The sequence below is a fragment of the Pogona vitticeps genome, chromosome 2 (assembly GCF_051106095.1).
Source record: "Pogona vitticeps strain Pit_001003342236 chromosome 2, PviZW2.1, whole genome shotgun sequence".
Lineage (NCBI taxonomy): Eukaryota > Metazoa > Chordata > Lepidosauria > Squamata > Agamidae > Pogona > Pogona vitticeps.
The window spans coordinates 153,645,476-153,667,816 of NC_135784.1; the positions used below are offsets into that span (position 1 = coordinate 153,645,476).

The 22,341-nt window shown below is 39.0% G+C and overlaps 1 protein-coding gene across 3 annotated transcripts in view; it reads right to left on the reverse strand.

Moving 5' to 3' along the window:
- Nucleotides 1–22,341, reverse strand: part of SCN8A (sodium voltage-gated channel alpha subunit 8) — a 116,269-nt gene that overhangs the window by 49,730 nt on the left and 44,198 nt on the right. Inside the window, exons 3-9 of one of the 3 annotated variants that reach the window (XM_078384416.1) lie at nucleotides 19,674–19,792; nucleotides 18,250–18,339; nucleotides 17,569–17,697; nucleotides 15,118–15,209; nucleotides 3,824–4,045; nucleotides 3,091–3,154; nucleotides 982–1,123 (exon numbers count right to left, since the gene is read on the reverse strand). In XM_078384416.1, coding sequence (XP_078240542.1) covers nucleotides 982–1,123; nucleotides 3,091–3,154; nucleotides 3,824–4,045; nucleotides 15,118–15,209; nucleotides 17,569–17,697; nucleotides 18,250–18,339; nucleotides 19,674–19,792 — 858 coding nt within the window. Of the gene's footprint in view, nucleotides 1–981; nucleotides 1,124–3,090; nucleotides 3,155–3,823; nucleotides 4,046–15,117; nucleotides 15,210–15,354; nucleotides 15,447–17,568; nucleotides 17,698–18,249; nucleotides 19,141–19,673; nucleotides 19,793–22,341 lie in introns of those variants that run through there. The other 2 variants (XM_078384414.1, XM_078384415.1) reach the window with 2 other exon arrangements.

A 22,341-nucleotide genomic window follows, 5' to 3' on the forward strand; every position in this document is an offset into this window, starting at 1 on the left:
GAAAAACTATTGTAATTGATTTAATAACCCATTTGGCATATTTCTGGGGTGAATTGGCCTGTCTTTTCTTGTGCCTACTGTACGCCACAAAAATTCTTGAAGTTTTTCTGAATTCAGCTACACATAAAAGGCCAAAGTCCTCTGTATATCAAGCATGTGAAGGTTTTTTCAACAGTACTGATAATGGAAAGAACATTGGCAGCATAATGTCCTACATCAAGTGGATCACTGACAGTATGCAGAAGATATCTCTTTGAACTTTTCTTGACTTCAGCATTGGTGTGGCTCTTTGCATCTTAAGGCACAAATCTCTCCAACCCTATGTGCAAAGGAAATTATTACTAGGAATGCTGTTTTGGACATCAGCATTTCCAAGAATGCAGTGGCCTTAGGCCTCCAAAGCAGTAACAGCAGAGCTGAGTCTGGAGGTCCATGCAGTGCTTTCTAAGACTTCTTAACTTCTGCTACTGTGAACAGTGAGGTATAGTGTCAGAGTCAAATCTGTTGTCATTTGCAAACCTACAAAATGTTTTCCATTTGTCTGGGAAAAAAACATCAAGGTAGAGGCAGATGAAAGAGAAGCGAGGGAAGAGAAACTGGAGCATGTGGGATGTAGAGTTGGGGGGGGGGGAACCAGGATTCAACAGCTGTCCGTCTCCCAGCAATGAAAGTGGTAGCTCCGAGAAAGTAGAGACCTATCAGCATGAATGCACAGAGACCAAGATGAGGAACAGACAATTCAGTAACCCACAATGCACAGATATAAAGTGAACAATTATTCAACAACACCAAATCACATCTGCTGGTTTGATGCTGACTCTTTCAATGCTAGGAAAGGATTCTATTTTCCCCCCCACATGAATATGAGATCCAAAGTACCTTTTTTTTTTTTTCATTTTCTTCAAACTGCTGAATGGCTCCTATTGTACAGCATAGGAGATTAATCGGTGATAGTCATGGGACGCAGCTTGTAATACTTACCAACTGATACAAGTTTTCCCAAAAATCCTGAGTCATGAGGCGAAATAAGGCCAGAAAGGCCCAGCTGAAGGTATCAAAGCTGGTGTAACCGTAGTTTGGATTCCTCCCTGCTTTCATGCACGTATAGCCCTCAGGGCACTGGCTGCAGATAATAGAGGAGGAATTTCAGCAGGTTAGCATGGTAGAAGGTCTCAGATCAAAAACAGGAAGACGCATTACGGTTACTTTTATGCTTCATAGCTCCCATAGCTCTGCTTTCTGAAAGCCTGAGGTTCCTCCCAGATGGAAGGTTAGGTTATACCGACTGAAGTCTCTACATTATCAGAATGGTTCATTCACTTAAGCAATCCCAAGTGGGCAAGAAAAGCGAAAACAAAGCATGCTGCTTATATACCGCCCCACAGTGCTTCAAGCACTCTCTGGGCAGTTTACAAGTTAATTATGCAGGCTAAACATTACCGCCCCCCACACCAGCAAGCTGGGTACTCATTTTACTGATCTCGGAAGAAGAGAAGGCTGAATCAACCTTGAGCCGCTACCTGGGATTGAACCCCAGGTTGTGAGCATTGTTTTGGCTGCAGTACAGCGGTTTAACCATCGCGCCACAAGGCTCTTACACAAATGTACCACCTCAATATTTAGTCTTTGAATGGCAAAACTATATAGCACCTCAGAAGGGGAATGGAATGGAATTGAATCCACAGCAACCATCAGCTAAGTGATCTGTGTTAGCCTCCGCATAAAGACTCAAGAGTCATTCCTAAAAGATTTTTTCCAGAAAACAGCCATAAAGCATGACAGTCAAACAGCACTGCAGCACATGCAAAATGCAGCTGACAGGCTGGTGCCAGGGGTATCAAGATATGATCATGTCTCCCCAGTTCTGGCTCATTTGCACTGACTGCCAGTGCAAGTTCCAGGCCAAGTTCCAGGTGCTAATGTTGACATACAAAGCCCTGAAACAGTTTGGAACTTTGCTGCCAATCAGAGCATCTCTCCCTCAGATCTACTATCTGTTCTATCGGCACCTCTCAGACCCTGATGCTGTGGGTAGAGATCCTGAGGAAGTCCTCAGCTAGGAACTGGGCCTTCTCAGTGGTGGCCACCTCTTTATGGAATTCGCTACCAGTGAAGGTGCATTGGCCCTCACCTGCCTAATATTTAGAAGACGAATTAAATCTTTGCTTTTCAGACAGGCCTTTGAGCACCTTTTCCCAATTTAATTGAATTGTTTGCTTAATTTATTTAAGTTGCACTAATTGCTTTTGCCATCTTGGACTTTTGTATGTATAGTTGTCTAGGTGGTGGTGGGGTTTTCTGCCTTTTTTCCTTGTTTTATCCTCGTTGTAAACCACCTAGAGTAGTGGCTTTCAATTAGATGGGTGGGACAGAAATTTAATAAACAAACGAACAAAGAAACCACTCATTTCATAGTTCTATTGTACATTTGAAAGACTATTTGTGTAGGATGATTTAGATCATCTAACAAGTGGCTATGGATTGAAAATATAGGGATTGCCAACCAAGCATATTTTAAGCTCTTCATATTGAAATACATTCAGATTTATGCTTAGAGCAGGCCCTGCCATTCTTAAATATTAACTTAAGTCCCACTGGTTTCAGTGCGCCTGCTCTAAGCATGATTATATCTGGCTCCGAACCACAGGTATTTCAAAGGCTGTATCTTCACAAAAACCAATGTGAGGGGAAACAATGACCCCACTTTTCCTCATCTGGGTCAGTACTGACTCTTTGAATAAGATCTATGTAGATCTTAGGTGGGCTTCAGATGAGAGAAACAAATATGATCCAATTGTGTATCGCATACAAGCTCTGTGCCTGTCTTCACAAAAAACAAAACATTCATATTTTAACATGTCATCACTTGCCTCCCCTTAAAAAGAACAAATAACACAAGTCGATGCTGCATAGAGTGAACAAACTGCTTTGTCAATGAACTCATTTAACAACTTTAGAAATGTGATCAACACATTGTGATTTTATTTTCTTTTTCTTCCAATAATAGTCTGCCCAACTGACTAATACAGACTGAGAGCAGGAAGGGAGGAAAGGGAGAGAAGTAGAAAGGAATCTAAGCAAGTAACTTACCCTGCATCAGAGCTGTTACCACATAACAATGGATCAAGAAACCCAGGCAAAGTGTAAAAATTTGCTAGAGGAGGTACCACAAGGAGAGAAAAATAAGAATGAATAATACATAGAGGAAAGTAGGAATAACTCTGACATTAAATATGACCCACATGCCTCTGAAGCTGGAATATTAACATTGCCACCATCTTAGTGGTGCAAAGTCATTTGGAACATTGCAATTCACCATACCGATGTGTGGGAGAGGAGAGTTTTCATCTGGCGATATATTACTGAATTACTCTCCATCATACATAGTACACATGACAATATATATACTAGTGTGATTATAGCCTCTGATGCCCAGAGGCATGTTTACTATCTTATATTGTTTATAAAATCTCACACATAAAATTATTTCTCTGCAGATATTACTTCATTTTACTTGACCATTCAGCAGATGGTAATAAATATAGTATTCAATTCATAACAATCATGAAATAGAATGGATACAAAACTCAACTTATGATAAAGACAGAGGTAAAATAATTTAAGTATAGGAAAAAGTACTAAAACAGACCAATATGTGTTGAAAGAGAAGAAAAACATTAATCAAGATGTGACTGTTTAAAGAATACCAATTGCTAGCCTCAATGAAATTACAGTTAATGGTGGCTATGTAAATTTTAGATTTAGACAGTATCTTAGCAGAAGTTTTTTTTAAAAAATTGAAACAACCCACAGTAACACCTACAGACATTATTGGTGTATTCTTCCCAGTCAAAGCCCTTGGTGCCATTGCCCAGATAGGTTTCATTGAGATTAATAGGCCAGATGACACATTTGTTCCTTAGGTTCCCCATAAACAGCTGTAGCCCAATTAAAGCAAACACGCTGAGGCAAAACACGGTCAAAATCATCACATCTGACAGCTTCTTCACGGACTGGATTAGAGCTCCCACAATGGTCTTCAGGCCTGGAAAAGGGGAAAACAGTGGTGTGATTTCATGTGGAATCAGGAAAAAATGTCCCAGAGCAGAAACTGTTTAGGGCACCTGTGGGGGCCTGTCATTGATACTGAAGCCAAAAACATAAGCTTCAGCAGAGGCAGCATTTTACTATGTGGCTACAATTTGCAACCCGTCTATGCCATAATGAAGCAGGTATGTTGCCCCTTTGAAGCTTACTTTCTGGATTCAGGCTCCATGGGAACTGAAAACTTAACCGATTCAACGAACAGGGATCTGCCAACTCCCTGGACTGCGACAGAGTTGCTCTGGTTGGAGTTTGGGAAGGCTAGAGGATGGATTGTGCTGAACAGGACATTGCCCCCGTTAACTAATCCCCCCCCCCCCCGAATACAATGCAGAGAGTCAAAGCACATGGAGCTTGCATGGTTTATACGGATTTTATTGATCCCTTAACATGAAGGAGAAAGGACTATTTTAAGAAAAATCTAGGGCTGAGGGACATACTGTCTGAACTGCAGTGCCCAGACAACGTTAGGCAGCACTGAAAGCAACCAGTGGAAAGCTTGCCTTTCTGCCCCCGGGCCCCTTGGGTACAGAACAACATAAAACTCTACCCTTTCCAGAACATGAACATATTCTCCTCCCACACAAGGGGGCATCTTGGTTGCCTTTTGTACATTGATGTGGGGATGGGAAAGGGAGATTTGCTTAAAAAGTGTTAAAAGGTGCCTTTCTTTTCCCACTGGGATTCCTAGTTAATTCTCCGCTCAAAGTCAAATAAAACATTCCATGTAGCATGCTGGTAGAAGCTAGAATCATGCCAGTGTTCCAGAGATGTGATTCTGCCATACTTTCATTCAGGCCCCACGAGAGGAAGGGACAGCAGGGCCATTTGGCTACCACACAGGGGACTTCCTCTCAGCCAAGAGTATGGGACTGTCATGCATTCTATTATTTTTTTTAAAAAAAAATCATGCTATTTTTTACATTAAAATATATATTTTTTACTCCTCTTCCCAAACAATGCCTGGCCCTCACAACGTGAAATGGCCCAGGCTTCATATGAGCTATCTGAGGACTTGTCTTCATGTCTTAGCAATTCTACATGCCAAAAAAACCAAACCAAAACAAAAAAGGCTGAGGTGTGAAAACACATGCTGTGATAATCCGACGTCTTTTAGTGCTAAAAGAATTCTCTGTTTTAAGTGTGCTTTCTGTAATGTCTAATTCGACTCTCTGCCACAATACTCAGTGGAGAATCTTGGGATTGTTGCAAACCAAGGTACTATTCTGGGGTTTGGTATAGATACAGACGTGGGTGGGTGTAAGAATCCAACACGTTGCCATAAGCCTCAGAGCAAAACCAAAATGCAACAAAACAAACAAAGTATAGCACAGAACGTAGGGGGCGATCCACATTCATTTCGCTGAATAGACAGACACCACAGCACAGTCAGATAACACGCAATAATATCTTGGGATCCTTGAAAATGCTGCTTGCTTGTACAAAGAAATCTCTTTTGATGCAGATAGAGGCAAAGTGAAAAATAAAGGAAGCCAGATGAATAACATGCTGTCTGCAACTCCTATAGTGCAAAACACTCAAACCATGATAGCAGTTAGACAGTTTTATTCAAAGACACAATGCTAGAGAGGGCAGGTTCCTCCATTTAGGTGCCTACTGGGTAATTCCATCGCCTCTTTTTCTTCCTGAGAAATCAGTATTGTTCAAGCTCACTGCAATGATTATGAGCTAAAGCAAATGATGAAGGCCAGCAAAAGTAGACCCACTGAATCTTTACCAAAGTCCAGTTGATGGGACTGCCAATTTATGGGACTCACAGGACTATAAGAGAGGAGGATTGGTGGGAACAGGAGTCCAGATCTTTCTGTTATTCTTTCTGGGAAACTAAGGAGTGAAATTCATTGAAGAACCACTGCTTTGTGATGGAGCAGGAAAGCACGTCTCTGTGAGCAGTAAGGAAAGAATTTAGCTCATTACCGCCATCACTCCCGTCACTACCTGCAGTCTCTCTGATTCTGTCCTGATAGTTTGTTGGCCCACACCCTATATACAGAAGGACCTGTATATAGAGACTCCTGGTTTAAACTGGATTTGTGTGGGTATATAAATGTGAGGATCTACTATTCTAAGCACTTAGGGCCAATCTAGTTGCTATGACTTTGTCTAGAGATTTCTTCTCTTTGTTCACATACCATAGAGCTTACTATACCACCCTCTCTGAAGGCTATTAATAATTTTAAAAATCCAACCAAGGAACTTCAGTGGATGTGTTCAGTGTCATTCCTTTAATTGTCTCTGCAAAAGCTCCTTATGTTTCTGCATCAGATTTACATAAGTACGTGTCAAAAAGATATTGTACAATAGGACCCCCGTATTTGCGGGATCAGTATCCGTGGTTTTACTAATCCATGGTCTGAAAATAATAAAAATATTAAAAGAAAAAATATCCAGAGAAACTATTTTCACATGTATTATCAGAACCGGCCATTAGAGGGTGCCAGAGACTGTGCTATGAATACTTGCTAGCGAAGAATACATAGCATGGTTTCTGGTGCCTTCTAATGGCCAGTTCTGGTAATGCATGTAATTTTTCCCCTGCTTTTCCCCCTCTTTTACCATGCTATATATACAGTGTTTGCAATTATCCATATTTTTCAGTATTCACAGGGGGCTTGGAACCAATCCCCAATGGATATTTGGGTCCTATTGTATATGTTTTCTGTCTGTGTAAATGCTGCTGCAGCAGCACTGGCTCTAACCCTCCTCGAGATCAATGTCCCTGTTTCTGATGTTACTTTTCCCCATCCATTATTTTATTTATTTATTTTATTTATTAAATTTATACCCCGCCCCTCTAGACCATGTCTACTCGGGGCGGCTTTTCCTTTTTGTCTATGCAAAAGGAACACCATATATCAAGTAGGGGAAGCACAAGTCTCTCTCTCACACAGACTACAAATTATAATTATAATTACACCAAAACAAATACATTCTCTATTTGAACTAACTGCTGGGTCATTATTTGGCCTGTAGCTTCTCAGCTATACTCCAGTTCTATTTGGCTCTTGTATATCTAACAAAATATGGACAATAGATACATAGATAAATAAAAGTCAGGTGTAATGAAAATAATCTTGCCTGACCTACAAGTTAACCTCATTTTTCTCTTCATGGTAATAGAGTTGTCACCTGGGCCGGTCTGCTCACTGGATCTCCAGGCCCTAGTACAATGTACTGTTGTCCCCATGTTTGGGTCCTGCCAAAGAGACTGGTTTCAACTAACACCTCAAATCCAGTGATTTATGGCAGCATAATCCAGGGACATAATTTAATTTTTTTTCTATTGCAGAAGGTGAATCCCACATTTTTGTCTATGGATCACATGCCATGCTGTTGTACAGCACTCCAGAACAAATTAGTTGCTAATTTAAAAGGATGCCCTTTGAAAAACTGGAACTTGTGTTGTTTGTATTGGTGACGCTGTTTCTGTCCTTCTGTTGTATTATGGAATGAGGGGTATTTTTTTCCCCAAAGCCCTTGACAGATTCAGGAAAGAATGACCCAAAACCAAGGGAGGCTTGCAACTGGTGTAGGTAAGCACCCCAAATAAAATTCTGGGGTGAAGTCCCTGGCCCTGGCCCACTAGTTGCCCCTGCTCTAAATGGTTTTTAAAAGAAAGATATCACTAACTAGGCTTATTCTCTAATTTCAGGACAAAGGTTCAATAAATAAATAAATAAATAAATAAATAAATAAATAAATAAATAAATAAATAAATCTTGGAACTGTGAACGGAACTACTAGAGCTCCCAATCATTTCCAACTCTCTTATTTATAGCAAAACCAATGTTTCACTTATGAATGAAGAGACTGATGACTCAATTGATGCTTCACTACATTAAAATAAATACTGTACTGGCACTATTATGTGATGTTCCCTAGAAACAGGATGAGGATACGGGATGAAACATTGACTCTAACGATTCAGGATAAAAAAGTAGCCTTCCATAAAAAGAGAAGCACAGATCCATTGTGACATTGAGGTATATCACAGAACTCCTCCTCTTTGTCACGCTCACTGCTTTACGAGCCACTGGATAACCAATTTTGGAGGATTTTCCAGCTCTCCAAAGCAGGTTTTTCAAGTTTTGTGGAGCCTGCAGTGGGAGACAGAGATCACTTCCTCCATTATTCTGGACTGTGCTGTTCCTTAGGTATACTGTATCTGCAAGACATTCTCAGCCCCACATTTTTTTTCAAAGCTTCAGGTTCTATTTTTGCACCAGAAGGCATTAGGCTTCAATTGCAGTCCCTTATTATATAATCTTAGACTAGAACTAAAGCAAAGTTCTTTTGATTATGTCTTGTAAGTTATGATGAAGGCAAAACTTCATTTTGTTCATACATTTACTAGAACCTACAGAATCCTTGGCTAGTTTCACCATCAGTATATCAGCTGGCTTAAATTCTGAGTATGACAACTGATGTTCCCACAGGAGCAAGTCTCACAAGTAATACAATACATGACTCTTTCTCTTTCCTGTAATATTTGCTAATAATTTATCTCACTGATAAAACCTTCCTGGTCTGAACAAGTGCCAGTAATGAAAGTGGTTGATATACTTTGTGAGTATCCCCTAAAATGTTTTCCTGGTGGTATAAGAACTGCTTCAAGTGTTACTTGGCCAGAACAATTAATCAGCTCATTATTTAGTAGCTTAGCCTTTCTTGGCCTTGTGTCTTTATCTACATCTCTCCTCAATTTCAGGCATGCTGGCCGCATGTGGTTGGAGTTTTAACCCCACACAGCTTTAACCCCACACAGCTGGAGGGCATGCGGCTGTGAAGCACTGGTTGAAATCCTGTTGCTCAACTCCACATGCCCAATGTGGACAATGCCAGCAGAAACACAAATCATGGCCAATTAAAGGCAATTTCAAGGTACATGCAACTCATACGCAATATGCCAAAGTCATGTGCAGCCCGAAATAGGCAAGAGATGCCTTTAATTAGAGGTGATTTGTCACTGCCAATGACATCATTGCTGTTGTGCACAAGGATTTCAGCCACTTGCTTGCTTCTTACTTGAGAATAACACATATTAAAACTTAAACATAAGAGCATCAATTAACCAAATCAAGCTCAGATAATTTGGTTGCAGCCAAACTTGTTACAAAACTGGCACACAACCTGTATGTATATCAGAGCTGGATGTAAAGGCAGATACGTGACAGCAATTGCAGAAAGAAGTTAATCTCTCCACTAATAGGCGTCTCTCTGCACAGTAGCTCTACAGATTTGTTACTGTCCTATTTACAGGGTGCGTCCACTTATATTATTTATTTATTTTTATTTAATTTATATGCCGCCCACACTACCCGAAGGTCTCTGACAGGATGTCTAAATTTTTATTGATTGCTATAAGAACTAGAGAGAAAATGTTGCAATCACCTTGAAAGAAGAATTCATACATGACATGAAAGAGTTTTCTGTATGTTCTGCCTTTTTATAATCTTGCTGGTCTGTGACCGTAATAAAGAATGATGATGATACTTGACAGCAAATTGCCACAAGAAGCCAGCATAGGGAGTTGCTGTTGTGCATCAAGTCACATGACTTGGTGGGCAACAGCAAATGCCCATGCTGACTTTTTAACATGTGCAAATTAGTGCGATTTAGGCTGATTGGACTATGCTGGTGTAACTGCATAAGAGGATTTTGGCCAGCATGCTAAAAATGGCCTTACCTATTAACATGCTAGTTTAGAGAGATAATAAAGGCATGGCAATGTCCTCTTTACAAAATAATATAACAATTAGAAACATTATTACTTTTGGGAGGATTTGGCAATTGATATACAAAAACTATACAAATATTTGATATACAAAAATTACTTTTAATGAATATTTCCCCAAGTACTAGTGTCTGTGATATACTGGCTCATATATATATAACTGAAATTATTGAGAATGATGGGAGAAGTCAGATTCATTATGTACTTTTTTGAGAGAGAGAGAGAGAGAGAGAGAGAGAGAGGTGGATAGCTACATTAATTGGAAGGTTCATCAAAAGCTAAACATGAATGTCATCGAAGTCAGAATGAAGGCTTCGGCCAGTTTTAAAATGGCGTGATTGTAACTAGAAACTATAATGAGAGTTATTCCTTTCTAAGCCTTAATCCTATGACAAAGATCAAGAGATGCTCTTAAGGTCACTTGTAAAAACACAACTCGTGCAAAAATAACAAACCTGGAACCAAATGAGCACCCTTCTAAAGCTTCTCAAACCGCAGCCTTTGGGAAATGCTTGAAAGCAGTGTTGTTAATATCAATTACAACTGCATAAAAGCACAGAAGGATTGCAGAATGGAAGAGACTGAAGGCTCTGAGTCAGGAAATGGATGAAATGTAAGAACTGGGAGTAATAAAATGTATCTGAAAACAGAAGATTGAGGAGAGGAAGAAATTAATAAGTCAGAACATTTAATGGCTCATTAAATGCCTTTAATGTCCATAAATTAAGAGGAAAGAGGCTGAATTAAAGAGATAAGTTATAGTGTTGCATCATCTGGTGGGTGGGAGAAACATTGTAGGTGGCTAATATGATGGCATGGTTTTAATATTGTGGTACTGTAAAAATTATTGTTTTTAGCTTTCAATACTATTTGTTTTCTCACTGTAAGCTGCCTTGGGTCCTCTTGAGAAGAAAGGTGGGGGGTATAAATATTTTAAATAAATATATAAGGTTGCTGGCTGCATCACATTTTAGAGTTAAGCTGAAAATGCAAGAAGCGAGATAGCATTTGATTCACAATGGTTAATTTCTCGTACTGACCTAAAAAAAAAACCATATGCAGGTCGAAGAAAATAGAATTTCTAACCAAATAATTAACTGAGATTTCTGAGATGCTCTTGTTTTATGTTAGTGAAATTAATTGGCATTACATGCATTTAATTAAAAATTTTTTTTTGAGATACACTAAAGCCTTTCAACAAAGTTATACACTGTTAGAACTGGACACAGAATTGATGTGAAACCAAGGCCGGTGAGATGTGGAAACATATGATCAGCTGGTGCACCTAAGGCTGTGTTTTCTGGGTCCAACCGCCAGGTAGGCAACTGCACCAGCTGGAGATTTTTAATTATCTTCCATGGCAGCATATATCTATATGGGATATTGGTAGCTAGAGTATCCATTAACTGTTCCAGAGAGCAAGAGCTAGCAAACAAGTTGGAGCTTGTAGAAAGCATTTCTCGTCATGGTCATCACTCTTGTCTCCCTTACTCAACAGTATCAGATTATAAATAACTCCCTCCAAAATCAAACACCAGCACTCTTTATGAGCCAATGGACCTGGCTATGCTTACCACAGATCAGCCCAATAATTTATAAGTAGGGTTAACATAATAAATTTATAAGCTTATGCCCCATGCTTCCATGTCAGACCATTTCCAGGGCTCTTCACATAAACCAATCAAAAAAGGAACAATAAGAACAGCAGATAAGAATGGACATGAAATTAATAGGGAAGTAAACATCTGCCAACCTAATTACCCAGTTTCTCCACTTCCCATTTATGTACTCAGCTGTAACAGGCTCCCCTCCCTTAAAATACAGGCATATTTGGGGAAGGTTGCTTTCTCTTCCCAAATATCCACATTTTTGTATCTTTGGAGTTCTGCATGTTTTTGAAACATAGGCATGGTTTTGCATTTCTTTCTCTCCAAAAAGTATTGCAAGTACAGTACCACAAATGTATGGCTTTCTACAGCAAGCTTCCTTCTGTTCCACTGGCAGTCTTAAGAGATGAAAAAATGGGATTTTTTTTTCTGAATGGAAGTGCCAATTGAAATGTGAATTGCATTTCTGTTGTTGTTTTTTTGCATCCCTAGAAATGAACAGCGGGATAAAAATGTAGCCATTCACATAGGTCTATAAGGAATTAAGGCCCGGAAAAATGAGATATTCTTCTACCTAGCACAGAAAGGACATCATAGTAGGTGCCAGTCCCCGGGGAAAGCATTTCTTAATTAGGACACAGCAATAAGAAAAAGCAGCACTTCCATTGGCAATGGTGTGTGTATGTGTGTGTAACATCATTGGGAGGGAATGAAAAAAACTAGGAAACCACCTGTGAAGATATCCTGAAAACAACTAAAGCAACTCCGACTATGAAGTGTCAAGAGGGAATCTGTTCCCTGTGCTACATCTAGCCAGATTTTCAGAAACATAATAGAAGTACAAAAATGGCAGTATACAATTAACTGGCCATGATTATCCTACAACAGCAATAGCCCAGGGATACTTTTTCTTAAAAACAGCCCACTCTGAGCTCAGAAGAGACTTCTGAGGGTGTAACTGGCCATTTTTGCTGTAGACATTTATGCAGCATGGGGGATGTTGGAAGGAAAAGGAGCCAGATTGGAGCCCTGATGGGCTGCATGTAGCATAGAGTCTGCCATCTGCTTCCTCCCCACCATTCTATGAGAAAAGGCTTTGAACAGAGCACATTTTATCGCAACACGGGGTTGTGTGTGATACAGCATCATTTACAAATTCCAAGGCTCCAGAGGACATATTATAAAATTAACACTGTTAATTTTAATGAATTAAGTGGTGGTGCAACAAAGCCTTAATAGGAATATTTAAAACGTCAGTCTACATTCATGCCTAGCACAGGATCCATAGACAAGGAAACATCGAGGTCAGTCGCCTGCAATATAGAGTAAGTTTATTGGTATTTTTAAACTCTACTTGAGTACCAGTCCTGGGAGATAGGATAACTGTTCTAAATACTCATGACTTAAGGGAACACAACAGACCTTGTCTCTTCATAATGCAGTAAGGATACTATACAATGTGATTTAAACATTCACTTTTGAAGCGTAGGAAAGGTCAGCTATGCAGAATTCAGCAGGCATCAAACATTTATGTGAACCAAACTGAATTATGTCAGCCAGACCCAAGCAAAGGCTGGAAATGTTACGCCATGCAAAGGATTCGTATTTTAAGGCTAAGCAAAGCACATATGCTTCTATCCCAAATTATTTCCAAATAATCCCTTGAGCAAACATTCTGATTATATGTCTGGAATGACACAGGTTTCCATGCTGAGGCCAGTCTGCAGGCTCTAGGCCTTGGTTAACTAATTTGAAAGGGGAAGAGATGAACTGCTAATGCATTTAGTCAATCTGTGCATGCTCAAGCTATCTAGGTAAGACATGAAAAGTCTTGGCCATTATTTTAGATGAAAGGGAACTATGAGTTGATTCATACATAACACTTAGTGGCCTGTTTTTTCCTTTAGTTTCCATTATCTGTCAAACACATTTTGGTGACCTATTGACCATATTAGTTACCACTGACAAGGATGTAGGCAGTGTTTCATCTTCTCCCAGGGACTGTCAGCTCACATGAATGGAAAACAATGTGAACTTTCAAAACAATTTGGCAGAATATAACACATGACTCAGTGAGAGGGTTATGATCAAATATCAGCTGAAATCCTCTTGCTTTGTTACATATGTGGAAAGCGAACAACGTAACATGCATCTAGCTAGCCATTAGCAAGTCCCTACTGGGATTTCTTGGGTATGTTCCAGTCCAGCCGGCAGGAGGCACAACAGACTTGTTAATTACCAGCTAGAAGCAACTGAATACTACATTAATTGCTTTCTGCATACATAAAAATGCAACATGATTTGAGGCATAACCTCTGGGATAGAGTATGGAATTGACTGAATTTTTGTTCTTATACATTGTACATATTGTCTTCTTTAAGGGTTGGGTCCCATGTTCAAGATCAATGCAGTCTATGAAACTACTTTTATAAAAAAATATGAGACACAGTTTCCCAAGAAATGCATGTGTCCATTTCTTGTAAAAGTGCTTTCACATAGGAAATGAACTTTATCTGAAATTGTGAGGGCATATCTGATGCTAATTAAAGCATCAAAGTAAAGATTAAGAAGGAACCCTCCTTTTACATCCACTTCTTCCCGCATCCTAGTCAAGAAGCTAGTTTGCTGCAAGCTATCAAACTAGTCTTCTCTTTTCATGAGAAGAGAAGACTCCTTGGAAAAGACTTTGATGTTGGGAAAGCGTGATGGCAAGAGGAGAAGGGGACGAGCGAGGATAAGATGGTTGGACAGTGTCATCAAAGCAACCAAGGTGAATTTGACACAACTATGGGAGGCAATGGAAAATAGGAGGGCCTGGCGTGCTCTGGTCCATGGGGTCACGAAGAGTCGGACATGACTAAACGACTAGACGACGATGATCAAACTAGTCACCAAACTTAGCTAAACATGAGCGTTTTGTAATTCTGCCCAGTCCTATAGCTGAGAATTGTTATAACTCAGTTAGGTTTTGTGCAGTCAAGTGTCTGCTCTGTGAAAAACACAGGTAAAACATGCTGTTTACAAAGAATAGAGAATGTTGAGGAGAATTTTTCCTGATGAGTCATGTGCTTTCTCAATACTAGCTAGAACTGAGCTTGAGAGCTTTAAAGAGGAAAATGTTTCAATGAAAAATTATATAGCATTTTGGAAAAAGGACACTGCTTTTTTGCTCTACAGATACTTGTATGTGTGTGTTTGTATAATGATTGCCTTACATTTTGTTTTCCAATGTACTGTAGACATGATTTTTCCATTTTTTAAATTGTTTACAATTTTAAAACACAACAACCAGGAATTCCAACTTCCCACATGCTGAAACTACCTTGGGGGAAAGGTGGGGTAAAAATATTTTGAAGAAACAAATAAAATAAATACAGTAACTACAATATATAGGACTTTTCTCAGAGAAGCTCAAGTCACTTAAGCTATTTGAACTGAGACGGATAGTTCAAAGAACAGTGCCATGGTATTTGTTTGCTTTGTTTAAACTGCTGCCTCTTCATGCATACTGCAAAGCCTCTCAAAAATGTACCAGTGCCATTTTTTGGAAAAGGCAAGTGACATGGAAGGTAAGGTAGAGAGGAAGGAGGCATCAAAGGGGATGGGAAGTGCAAGGTGTGGTCACTCTTAGTGGTTGGTAGCATTTCTCACCTGGAATGACAGAGATAGTTTTCAAAGCTCGGAGAACTCTGAAAGTTCTCAAGGCTGACACATTCCCAAGGTCCACAAACTCTGTGACATATCTGCAATAAGGGAGGTCACACACAGAGAGACACAATGACAATAACACACACCAAAAAGGGGAAGGGAAATAAAACAACAACTACAGACAGCAATACGTCACTCACAGGGGAGCTGCAACCCAACACCTAACACCAACTGCCTTACCTGGAATTACAGAAATAGTTTTCAAAGCTCTCAGTACCCTGAAGGTGCGCAGAGCTGAAACATTGCCTAGGTTTACAAACTCTGTTATATACCTGCAGAATTAAACCAGAGTTAATGGCGCCAATTGGGGTTACCTGGCTTGTAAAAAGTGTAACGTTCAGTTGCAGGGAAACAGCTTTCAAACTGTAAAATGCTTTTGATGTGGCATTTTAAAAAATGAGAAAGAGAAAGAATCGGAAGTACGGATGCAAATAAAACATCTTTGAAATATCTTAGTTGTCACAGGACTTTTTTTTTTTTTGCTGAGCGATGACAAATTTGGCAGCTTCTCTATAAGACTGGGCCTAAATATATCTATGGTCATTTGCGCACCTTCAGCAACTGGAAAAAAAAATGGGGCCCTGAGAGACCCGGTGATCTACCAGTGAAATAATAATAATAGGAAATACTCATTATATGGAAAATAGTAAAGCAGGGGATATACTGTATTATTTTTTATTAAGTACCTTTTATACGTTATCCCTATTTTCTATATGTGGCATAGGGGAAAAAATGAGATGGTTCAAGATATTCACAAGCAAAACATGTGAGTGTTCAGACTCTTTTGGGCAGCATCAGGCAAATATATGCTGGAAGCCAGAGAATTATTTACGTCTTTGTTCATTTATCCTCAAACTGTGTAATCAGTGAAAATGATTAGAATTTTCAGGTATCCAAGAGGACAGGGATTTTAAAAAAAGGGTACTCCACAAGACCATTTGCAGATAAATTAAAACTGGCTCCATTTGCCTGTGGAAGTGCATGTTATTTATCTTCATGTGAATGACTGCTTTTCTTGCTGGCTTTCAGTGACTCATACTTGTTCCAAATGCATTGTCTACAATACTCACCATAGGAAAAGCTAAAATTTTGCTTAGTCCACATCAGAAAGGTTTGTAGTTACAAGCAGAAAAGTGGCTTGAGTTTATAATAAAGGGAAAAAAACCACAAGCAGAATGGTTGTAGGAACTGATTTTAGGTTAATAATCTACACATACCCTGTTTTCCCGAAAATAAGACCTAACCTGAAAATAAGCCCTAGTATGATTTTTCAGGATGCTCGTAATATAAGCCCTACCCCCAAAATAAGCCCCAGTTAAGTGAAACCCTGCCCTCCACCCTTGTGCAGCAACCAGAAGATGACATGACTGTATTTGAATAAATGTGGATTGTTGTACATGAAAAAAAATTAAACATCCCTGAAAATAAGCCCTAATGCATTTTTAGAGCAAAAATTAATATAACACTCTGTCTTATTTTTGGGAAAACATGGTATAAATAAGAGGCCTGAGCTCTCAGCCCAGGTTAGAAAGGTAGAACCTGAATAAATATGTATGTGTTTTTGGATTTCAAGGTACAATCCTATACCCATTTGCCTTAGCATGTGCTCAAAGAACCCAATAGGACTTCTTTTGAGTAGATATGTACAGGACTGAATTGTACAGACTCCAAAATAAGAAACGTATTCCTAAACATCTAATGATAAAAATACTGATTTAAGAGTAGCACCACGTCAAAGTTTTAGGTTTTTTTCTTCAATACTCCTTCTATTTGGTTAAGTGATGCATTTGACATACCAAATGACAATGTTAGGCAAGAATGATTCATATTTTAAAATGGGATAAATGTCTGGATTCTCCTTCTCTGAATGTAGAAATTTATACACATCAATACAGCTGAGTTGATCATGTAGATAAACTGCCTCAGCCCAAACATACAGGTATTAGCTGAATACGAAGAATCAAACACGCTAGTATGATCATGTTCTCACATGGCTACACCTCTAGTTACAAAAAGTTGGCTCCTGTTATATATCAAAAAAGAAAATTAGAATAAAAGGAGAGTCCTGAGACAATGCTAGGATATGAGTTTTTGTAGGCGTTCCCAGCTTTCCATGGTATGCTGAAACATCCAGGTCAAAAAGAATTTAGAATAGTTGTTGATTGTTCACTGAACCAAATCTATGCATACTAGCACAACAGCTTCATGAAGAAGGAAGGGCTTCAGTCCTGCTCTCTAAGAATTCCATTTTGAAGATGTGAATTTTTCTTTTATTATGTCAGAGTTATCAGTAGGGTTAATTTATTTGTTAATTTCAGATTCCCTGGATTTCCTCAACAGCCCCCTTAATTCACTCAGTGTCCTGACAAGAAAACAGTGGAATACATAACTTACGCCATCATAATGACGCTGAAGTCTAGCCAATTCCATGCGTCACGGAGAAAAGTGAAACCGTCTATGCAGAAGCCTCTTGCAATAATTTTCACAAGTGATTCAAATGTATATATACCAGTGAAGGTGTACCTGGTGGAAAAAAGAATAATGGTGGAGAATAATATTTAAAATGAAAGATGACCAACATCCTTAATTAAAATTTCGTATTTGGAATTCTGTAGAGTTGGAATTTCTATGGGCAAGAGAATTGTTTATGTTTTCTTGTCATTTATCCACATTTAACTGCGTAACATTTTCATAGGTTTTCGGGAGACACTGACTCACGTGTAAATTCTGAACAAACTATTTCTGCAAAACTTGAGCAAAAGCACTTGAATGTGTAGCACATACACTGTGGGTGGCTGTACCAGCCTGCGAACCTGAACTGGAGCAAGAAGACAAATAGGGCTGGCTATGAAAGTCTGGTCTGCCTGCCGTACTCACACCTGCTCCTGTTTCATTCCCAATTTGGTATACTAGCACCAAGTCTACATCAAGGCATAACAGTCTACATGAGTGGCACCACTGATACCTTACTGTGAAGATATAGCAAACTTTCTTCTACCAAAGTTGGCCACTACTGTTCTAATGACTTAAGAAAAGCAATTATAAAAAGTCAAAACAAAAAGGATTAATACTTACTCCACCTGTTTCGACCATTCTGGTGGGTTACTAAAAGTCATGAACACACAGTTTGTCAAAATAGTGCACATAATGATCATGCTAAATACTGTAGACTAAAGTCAAGGAAGCATGAAATGTAAGAAATCACATATTAATTCCACTGTTTTACAAAAGCAAATCTACTAAATTAATTGAATTATAATGGGAAACAACATCAGCAACCACTATCACTAGATGTTTTTACAGCTTACTCTAAAGCTGCAACACAGTTTTAACGTGTTGTTAATAGTGAACATGGATAATAGACCCGGTTGCTTACTCTGGTTTTGAGGAAGTTCTTAAACCAGCATTTCCTATTTCTGTTATCATGAGACATGCCACATGGTTTACTGCACTTAGCTGGAGTTCACTACACCCATCTGGGAGAAGGTAAAGGAGATTCGCTGAACTCAGGCAAGAGATGAGAAGGGAAACAGAGAGATGAGTAAAAGTTCTTGGGATGACAAACCACAACACAGAGCCATGAGGTAACTCACATTATTTGCGAACTTGTTCCAAATTCACTTTTCTTCAACAATTTCTTCCACTCGTAAGTAATCTCTACATCTGTGGTTCCCAACCTTGGGTCCCCGGATGTTCTTGGGCTGCAACTCCCTGAAATCCTGGTCAGCACAGCTAGTGAGGAAGACTTTTGGGAGTTTTAGTCCAAGAACTCCTGGGGACCCAAGGGTGGGGACCCAAGGGTGAGAACCACCACTTTACATCCGCCTCCCTGTGTCTCCTGGGAATAAGGAACACATATATGGAGACATTCAGTGAGAGAGGCCTGACTTGTATGGTGAGCACTTCCAAGTCCTAAAGTGTGGAAAAAAGTCTGATTGTTGCTGAGGCCTGTGGCAAACAGAAAAGTGTTTTTTTTTTCCTGCCCCACAAAGAACACCTGACGGTCAAGCTATCCAAGTGTCCTGCTTTATCCACAAGCAAATAAATCCACCCCATACACTTTGGCGACAATGTAACTCCAAGTAAGATTGGTAAAAGCGAAATAGAAATAAAAAGTAAGAAGTAAAGAAAGACCAAAATGTGGTGGCGCCTTAAAGACTAACTTTTATCTTTTTTTTAAATATTAGCTTTTGTGGACAAGTCCACTTCAGACAAGTAAGATACACTTCCATTGTTTTTTAGACTTTCTGGATAGACAGAAATGTTTATTGTCTGATTGTTTTATTGCTGTTGGGTTTTATTTTAACATGCTGTAAACTGCTCAGAATAGTGTGCTGTACTAATGGAGTGGTACAGGAATGAATGAATGAATGAATATTCCCCCCAACATGCCAATAAAATATGTTTGTGTATCATGGACCCTTAACTGAACCCATACCTAAAACAGTCAAGAGATAATTCTACAAAATGAGCAACATCTATTACTATTAAAAGGATATGAATGTATCAAAATTTTAATAGCTATTCTCCTAAGCAGATTAAAAGGACTTAAAATGTACAAGGCAGGTGTGGCACTAAATCGGAAGAGTGTTTTTCCTCTGTTTAGTACTACAAAGGTCTGCAGAGAAAGAGGGGGAGAGAGAGAAAAAAAGTTAAATACATACATGTAGAAAATATACACATATAATATAACACAATCAATACACAGTACTTAAAATGTTGATTTCAAGTTTGCATTGAATTGCATAATGTACATGCTTTACTGTTGTAGTTCTATGATGTGCTGCTAGTTTTTTGATTGTCTCCTTAAATAATAATAATAAAAAAGGTCTGTAAGACTAGAAAAAGAAAAGTATAAATTACAGCTGCAGTCCGATATGCACTGTCCTAGAGTCAACTCCCACTGAACTCAAAAGGACTGACCAACTTCTCCAATAATTCTGTAAAATGGTGAATGAAGGAAAGGAAGGCTGCAGAGGAATTGTGCACTGGACCACCTCAGGCGGGGGTTATATTTTCCAGTCCACCAAGGTCCATTAATCCCCTCCTCTCCCTGAACTAGCATATCAGGGAAAATCCTTCTCTGAGGCACTAATGTCACATGCTAAGATCTTTCTAAATTTGGAGGAATCTCTTGAAATACCATCCACCCCTTCTCTATAATCTCAATTAGTACAGTCCAGAGTTCTGTCACGAAGTCTACCATCTCAAAAAAGGCCATGTACATTAGTTATTTATTTAAGCTATTTATGCCCAAGGTTTCTCTTATCCACCCGCGGTGGCACTGAATATTAACAAAGCTAAAACATGAAATTATAAAATCCAGACACATCAATCTACAAATGAGCCAAATAAGCAGCCCAATTAAAGACAAAGAGCAGGAAGAAATAATGAAGTAATGAAAAACAAAACCAGTAAGTAATATCATTTTCTTGATATATTTGGCTTGAAGAATATTCCACTTCACTTCTGTCACCTGGGCCAACTTCTCAATGCTAGTAAATCCCGTGTCCTTTCCATGAGGAGAGGGGAGTGTTTAGGGGTGAAGAGGGGAGAGAGTGAGCTGAGCTATCTCTCCACTTGAACTGAAAACTTCAAGGTACTGTCTTGTGTGAGGAAACCTCAGAGACTGCACAGATTGTCCTTTTCAGACATTTGTTCCTCACCATGTAGGAAAGCATGCTGTCTATCTGAACAGTGCAAAGCTTTTTAACCTATGGAGGGCAATTCAGGGAAGGTGAAAAAAGATCGAAGAAAAAAAAAAGAATCAGTAGCCATGGAAATATATAATAAATTACACGCAGTATGTCACCAAGATGCCTGGCAATTCTGCTGTCAAATTGTACAATTTTGGAATGTAGCTCTTCCAATTTAATTCCCAGGTCATAATTCAAGAAAGTTCCAACTGATTTCCCTTTCAAGATCTACTGTACTTTTCTATCATACTCATGAAAAATATTGTTTCTTTTTATTACACTTGTGAGTTAAAACACAATTTCACACATTACTATGGCGAGGCAAACCTTCTTCTTCTGATTCAGGAAACCACAGCCAATCACACCCCTTTGATAACTGTAACTGTATGCTACCAGCATGTTTGCACTTAGTATTTAGTCCCAGTTAGTTTGGGTTGCAGAACCTTAAACATGTAGGAAAAAGTATATCTAGCTATTTCCCTATTCTTAAAGAATTAGTGAGAATTTTGTTTCAGTTTGCTATCAGTCAGAGTTGCAACCTTCAAATTTGGGAAATGCAAAACTGACAGATTTGTTACATAAGTTACCAAAGTTTCTTGGGTTTATTTTATAGACAAAATCTAATTGTTAGAGTAGAACTATTGAACAAACAGGACCTGCTGCTTTAATGCCTGAATAAATCCCATTGATTCAATGGCTCCACAAATGAGAATTAGCCCCATATTTTTCATTATATTCTCAGAATGTCTGAGGTGCACATCCAAAGAATCTAGTGTGCGAAATGACCCATAGTTACAGCAGCAGAAATATAATGTTTTTAATGATCATGACAAGTAGGTCTGGAGGGGATCGATGATATGGCAAAATCTGTGCAGTGCTTATACCATCCCATTTAAAAATTAATCTGATTTTTTAAAAAGGTAGGAAAGACAACGATTAGTTGGATAGCGTAGTGGTTGAGGTTTCTGGCTGCAGAACCGGAGGTTGGGGGTTCGATTCCCCACTTGTGCCTCCCTGACAGAGGCTGGCCTCGATGATCCATAGGGTCCCTTCCAGCTCTGCAGTTCTAAGATGATGAAACTAAAAATTGATAGCGGTTAACTAAAGATCATGCTTTATTTATTTATTTAACTTATATGCCACCCACTCTACCCAAAGGTCTCTGGGCGGCTTTATGAAAAGGTCCTACTGATAAAAGTCAATTTTTTTTTTCAAATTAAGGAAGAGACCACAACAATTAAACGGAGGATGAACATCCAGCCCTTAATCTAAAACTTTGTGAAGAAAAACATGTGACACCACAACATGTAGCTAGTTCTACAGATTAATAAATCAATCAATCCCAAAACGCAACAGTATGCTTATAGTGGATCCTACGGAAGGATGACCCACTCTTGAACCAGGGACTTCAGTCCAGCACTGTCACAGTTAAACTCTCCTGATGCAAATATATTTATTTAAATATGATTCC